This window comes from Octopus bimaculoides, chromosome 11 (genome assembly GCF_001194135.2).
Source record: "Octopus bimaculoides isolate UCB-OBI-ISO-001 chromosome 11, ASM119413v2, whole genome shotgun sequence".
Taxonomy (NCBI): Eukaryota; Metazoa; Mollusca; class Cephalopoda; order Octopoda; family Octopodidae; genus Octopus; species Octopus bimaculoides.
Genome location: NC_068991.1, coordinates 56,174,372 through 56,180,482, shown reverse-complemented (window position 1 = coordinate 56,180,482; position 6,111 = coordinate 56,174,372). Strand labels below are relative to the sequence as shown.

The 6,111-nt window shown below is 36.2% G+C and overlaps 1 protein-coding gene across 1 annotated transcript in view; it reads right to left on the bottom strand.

Moving 5' to 3' along the window:
• Positions 1-3,670: 3,670 nt before the first annotated feature.
• Positions 3,671-6,111, bottom strand: part of LOC106876990 (chymotrypsinogen A) — a 13,546-nt gene continuing 11,105 nt past the window's right edge. Inside the window, exons 5-6 of the mRNA XM_014925767.2 lie at positions 5,372-5,508; positions 3,671-3,870 (exon numbers count right to left, since the gene is read on the bottom strand). Coding sequence (XP_014781253.2) covers positions 3,685-3,870; positions 5,372-5,508 — 323 coding nt within the window. The 3' untranslated portion in view covers positions 3,671-3,684. The remainder of the gene's footprint in view (positions 3,871-5,371; positions 5,509-6,111) is intronic.

The following is a 6,111-nucleotide window of genomic DNA, read 5'->3' as shown; positions in this document are numbered from 1 at the left end:
CTAACTACGAAATGCTACACTAATTAAAATATAGATAAAGGCAACTAAGTTAAAGCTCTTAGGCAGACAGTGCAGTGAAATCTCACTGTCATGTTTATTGTATTCATAAAGAGCTCTGCTTATAGAATAATTTAATTTGTGCAGTATAACAGCTACTGGATTAGACCATGTATTATCTTCTTTACATGTATATTATAGCATAAAAAAAAAAGATAATGAAGAAACCATTTCAAGCTATCATTTTAGCTTTACAGGGATTCACACTAACCAAGTAACTCCTAATTCATGCAGGGTTACTTTATTTAACCAGCCAATACCAAAACTGTGCCCCGTTTATTCCTTATTTATGTTTCCCCCTCTAAGTAACTTAATTCCTCTTCCTTCTCTCCCCTCTATCTCCTTCTGGTTGCAATTCCTTATTTGTTTGTTGATGGCTTTAGTTATCCAAAAGAAACTCACACAAAGACCAGTTACTCTGTAAATCACTGTCAGAGCCCTTATTTTGTGGGTCCACAAAACAGGTCCTAGCAAGTTATAATAATTTGGTTGTCACATCACCATGTGTCTGTGTCAACTCCTATTTATTGTACGAAGCTGTCCGTAAATATTTGTGAAATCTAAGAAAAAATTTTTATTTGTACAGTATATTTGAAGAATAAAACATTTGCAAAGTATCACCTGACTGAGCTTCACTTGTGTTTTTTTAAATTCTCATCATTATCCAGTTCTTAATTTTAGGTACATTTTTAATAGTTAACTTCTTGAAGAGTTCAAACATCGTTGCTTTTGTATGATTACCACCATTCTCAATTTGATATCCATTTTTCCAAGCTTGCATGGGTCACTGTTTAGCAAGGTTTTTTTTCTACGCTCTTTTACTTGTTTCAGTCTTTTGACTGTTGCCATGCTGGAGCACTGCCTGTAGTCGAGCAAATCGACCCCAGGACTTATTCTTTGGAAGCTTAGTACTTATTTTATCAGTTTCTTTTGCCGAGCCACTAAGTTACCGGGGACGTAAACACACCAGCATCGGTTGTCAACGACGTTGGGGGGGACAAACACAGACATACAAGCACATACACACATACATGTATATATATATACATATATACGACAGGCTTCTTTCAGTTTCCGTCTACCAAATCCACTCACAAGGCTTTGGTCAGCCCAAGGCTATAGTAGACACTTGCCCAAGATGCCACGCAGTGGGACTGAACCTGGAACCATGTGGTTGGTAAGCAAGCTACTTACCACACAGCCAACACTACACTAGCCAAATCTCCTTCAATTCACACATTAATGTCTTAACTAGAGAGTGATGTATTAGGGAATAAAGTTCTTGATATACTTCAAAATGAAAAAAAAAATTGATCTCAGCTTCAACTTTGATTGTAATTCTTTTTGACCAAGGTTGACATGGGGATGAATAGTTCTACAAGATGAGTATAAAATATGACATTTTTATTGTCTGTTTGGTTACCTGATATTTGAAGGCTTCATATCACAGAAATAAAGATTACTATTTAGCTCCAGTCAATATCAAGTAAACCCACAGTCCAAGGCACTCCCAACATGACCAGTCCATCCATCTAGGGTGTATGTAAAACAGTTTGAGTTGAAGGAGATTTAACTGCTATTTCTAGTAAATCAGATGACCACATTGAATGTTTCTCATTGGCTCAAATACAATCGTTGCTGTTATTTAGCCCAAGGTCAACTCTAATCAGTCAGAGCTGACCAAATCTATGATTAAAGGAATTTCTTCCATGACCTTCCCATTTTTTCCTATGAGCAGGAAGTCTAGGTCCATTGTAAGACGGTAAAGATATTGTTTGAGGGAGAATTCATTACTATTTCTAACAGGCTGAGTGACCACATTGAAGCTCATTTCTTGGCTCGAAAACACTGAGGTATTAAAAAAAAAAAATACTTTACTACATAAGATAGAATACCAGACTTGTCCCTTTCGTTGTCCTATTACAGTTCTGAGCTTAAATCTGCTACTCCTATCCTGTACTGCCAGTTTTATCTTTCAGCGCCCTAGTATGTCCAAAATGTTCGGTTTTGCAACAACACAAGACAGAATTTAATTCCCCTCAAACAGAGGCAAGGAAAAGTTATTTGTAGAATTTTATTTTTTTCTACAAATTTTCCCTAAATCTTAAAATCAATCGCGAGGCAGTTCTCATTTCGCAAGTATCATCTTGCATTGCTAACCCTTACAAGATTGATAAATTAAGCACCAGTTACATATTAGTTTACCGAATCGATCTTCTGCCAGTTAACCCTTTACCTGTCCTGTGTATCACATAATAAACAGGACATATTTCCCTGGCATTCGTGCACCATATATGTTAGACATTGCCATTTTTTTTTTTTTTTTTTCAACGTCAAAAACATGGGACGCATGAAAGAAAGCTTTATTTTACTCAGAATGTATGAAACAATGACTATGTTTGAAATGAAGCATGGACGTTTAGGACAAACTTATGAAATTGCATTGGACACGGAAAGGATTAAGACAAATTGCTTTTAATACAACAGCAGCCGAGAAGATGACTGACGTTGGGATGCACTGGACCAGATACGTAATAGATTGAATTTCGTTCCTCTACAGCCCTAAATTTCAATGCTCTCTATTAATTTCCATAAGACAAGTACCAGTAATTTACAGTGTAGCATCAGTCTCTTATATCCCCTTGTTTCCAAATGAAAATGACTCAATTACATTCAAATACCAAATATGTTACATCAAAAATGACTGTCAGACTCGGCGCCATCTACCAATATTAAACGCGAATTTGTATTCACGGTAAGCAACTCTGAATGACCTAATTCGCATCAAGGGAGGTAACCACTTGTTGATTTATTTATTTCCATAGCCTGTTAAGTGCACAGGATTATGAGGAATTTATTTTTTAACTGAGTGGGATGGAAGATTAAAGGAAATTCAAATGTTTACTAAACGCTTTGTGGTTTCAGGAGAAATTGAAACGAAATCACAGCAACAGTTTCTTGAAATTTCTTTGATGCATTTGTTTCTGCTTTACAATATTGTTTACTTTCGACTTTTACTTAAGCAACTTAAAATTTGAGCGCGTGAAGTGGTGTTATGGCAACACTGCGATATATTAGCAACTTCTGGATTACGAAATTAATTCAGTCGTATCGCAAACTCGACTGATTCCCCCTCTCTCTCTCCCCATTCTCTCTCTGAATTAGCTGATCTTCACTTGACTGTTGTTAGCCGGTCTGAAGCCCGGGTAATAGAGGGTTGAACAAGGGACTGACAAACTTTTCACAAAGTCTATAAAAAATAAAATATCTCGTACTACAGAAACGGCCCTAAGAAAATCTTCGCAGCTCAGCGGCAAATATGATGAATGAGAACGAACTAGTGCTAATTACAACTACTAAATGTTTCAATGTTGAATTGATATGCCCTCATGAATAAGAATTTATATGTGCTCCACCAGCCTGACTTGCCAGAGGTACATCACAAAATGACATTCCCTAGTGCTGCTTCTCCAGCCTGATAACATTAAATGGCTTATTTACTCCCTGCAATGGTTTTAAAAGCATTTTAGTTGATCCGTAATAGATTCACTGAATGAATGACGACAAAGAACACAGGTAGAAATGTTAAAAGTATTTAATTTCCAAACAACTTCGGTTCTGTCTAAGTTACCTCGGACTTCTACTGTTAGCTTTGATTACATTCTGAATCCATGGAACAAACGTTTTGATATTTGTGTAGATACTTGGGAAACCATATCTTTGACACGAACGGTCGCCCCAAGATGTAACACCAGCCACAATGAATCGGCCATCAGACTTTCGCACACAAGATAATGGCCCTCCAGAATCACCCTGAAAAATAAATAACCGATACAATTTATCAAAAGTCTGTCATATCTTCCACAATAACAGTTTTAAATTTTGGCACAAAGCTAGCAATTTTTGAGAAATGAGTAAGATAATTACATCAACTGGTACTTATTTTCTCGATCTCGAAGGGATGAAAAGCAAAGTCGACCACAGCATTATTTGAACTCAGAACGTAAAAACCAAAAGAAATGCTGCTGAAAAATTTATGTCCGGCGCGATTAAAATTCCGCCAGCTAACCATTTTGTATCTTCCACAATAATAAAGGATTTGAATTGACCACTGAAACTCAATATAGGTTAGTTTGTGGCGATCAGCCTCGTGTCTATATTACAATGAAAGTAAGGAAAAGAGTATTTTGACCATCAGACTGTTTTCCCAAAAGCATCAAAGACTTTTGTCAGTATTAAGGTTGCATCCCAGAAGACTAGATTTATTTGTTCCACAGGTAGGCGCAGGTACGGCTGTGTGGTTGAGAAGCTTGCTTTGCAGCCACTTGGTTTCGGGTTCCGTACCACTGCGCGGCACCATGGGTATTTGTCATCTACTATATCTTCGGACCAATGCTTCGTGAGAGAATTTGGTAGATAGAATCTGTGGAAGCCCTTCATAAAGGTATAAATATATGTGTCTGCCTTTGTCTCCCACGAGTTTTTAGCTATCCCTCTTTATATTCTGTGTTCAGATCCCTTTCTAGAGTAGCCCTTGTTTTCGTGCTCCGGGAATTCAATAAGATAAGTGCCAACAAAAGATCGTTGTTGATATAACTGACTATGTCTCCAGACATAGTGTCTTTTTGTATATAATTTTCTTTTAGGGACAACAGCTTTCTCTTGCAAGTATGAAACTGTATCCTTCTCGGTTTCCAATTTCTCCATCATATTCGAAAGGTTCAGAAAATAGGCACTTATTAAAGAAAATAGACATGTAAAAACAATACATGTGGTTGGAGTTTTAAGTAGACTAAACCTTGTCTTGTTACTATGGAAACAGGCACCAATATACCTGTGGCTTACGGTCGGCTAAAATTACCCAAAATTTGCAAACTTTAAAAGCTATTAACTTTTTATTTATTAATTTATAGCAAAAACGAATTTCATTTCCATAATCTACATCGGTGCACCAAATTTGAAAACAATTGGAACAAAATTAAAAGAATTGAAAACTGTGACAGCAACAAAAAAGATACGAAATCGATATTGTGTTGTTTTTCCTTTCTTTTTTTTTTAGTCCAGGGACTCATAAGGTCGGTCTTTTGGTTTCCATGGCGTTTAAGAGACCAAGATCAGAATACTTTCCCTGAGCGTGATACTGGGCTCTTACAGGGTTCGAGGCCAGCAATTTTTGAGTGAAGGAGATAAATCGATGATATTGAACCCTGAACAAGAAGAGTAGTGACAATTACAAAACATTTTTATCCGACGCTCTACCAGTTCGCCGTTCGTCTATAAGTTAATAATAAAATCAAATAATTTTAATACTCACTGAACAGGCTCCTTTTATGCCAAAATTAACACAGATATGAAGTGGTGGACGAATGGTTCCGTGCCAAAGATTCTGACAAAAATTTGGGTTCAAAAGGGTCACGTTCAACTCACGCAGTTGTCGGTTGCTTCCTGTACCTTAAAAACAAAACAAGAATAGTTTTTCTTTCAATAAAATGTTATTAATTACTTAATAATTAAGAGTTGATGGATAGCTAAATGTCAAGAAAAATGACAAAGTTCAAAGCCCGCAGAGGTCAACTCTGCCTTTCATCTTGTCAATGGTCAAATACTAGCACTCAGTGTGCCAGTTAATCCGATCAACAGAACAGCTTGCTTGTGGAATTAATGTGCAAGTGGCTGAGCACTCCACAGACGTGTTATCCTTAACGTAATTCTCAGGGAGAAACAGCGTAACACAGAATGTGACAAGGCTGGCTCTTTGAACAACAGGTACAACTCTTTATTGCCAGCTGAATGGGCTGGGGCAATGTGAAATAACGTGTGCATGTGTGTGGATAAATGTATATATATGTATATATGTATGTAGATATATATATGAATATATGTATGCATGTATATATGTGTATATTATGTGTACATATTACATATACATACATATATGTACCCATTTATACACATATATACATGCAAACATATATTTATACATATATATACATATATATATATATACATACATATTTATACATACTTATATACATATATATCTATATATATATA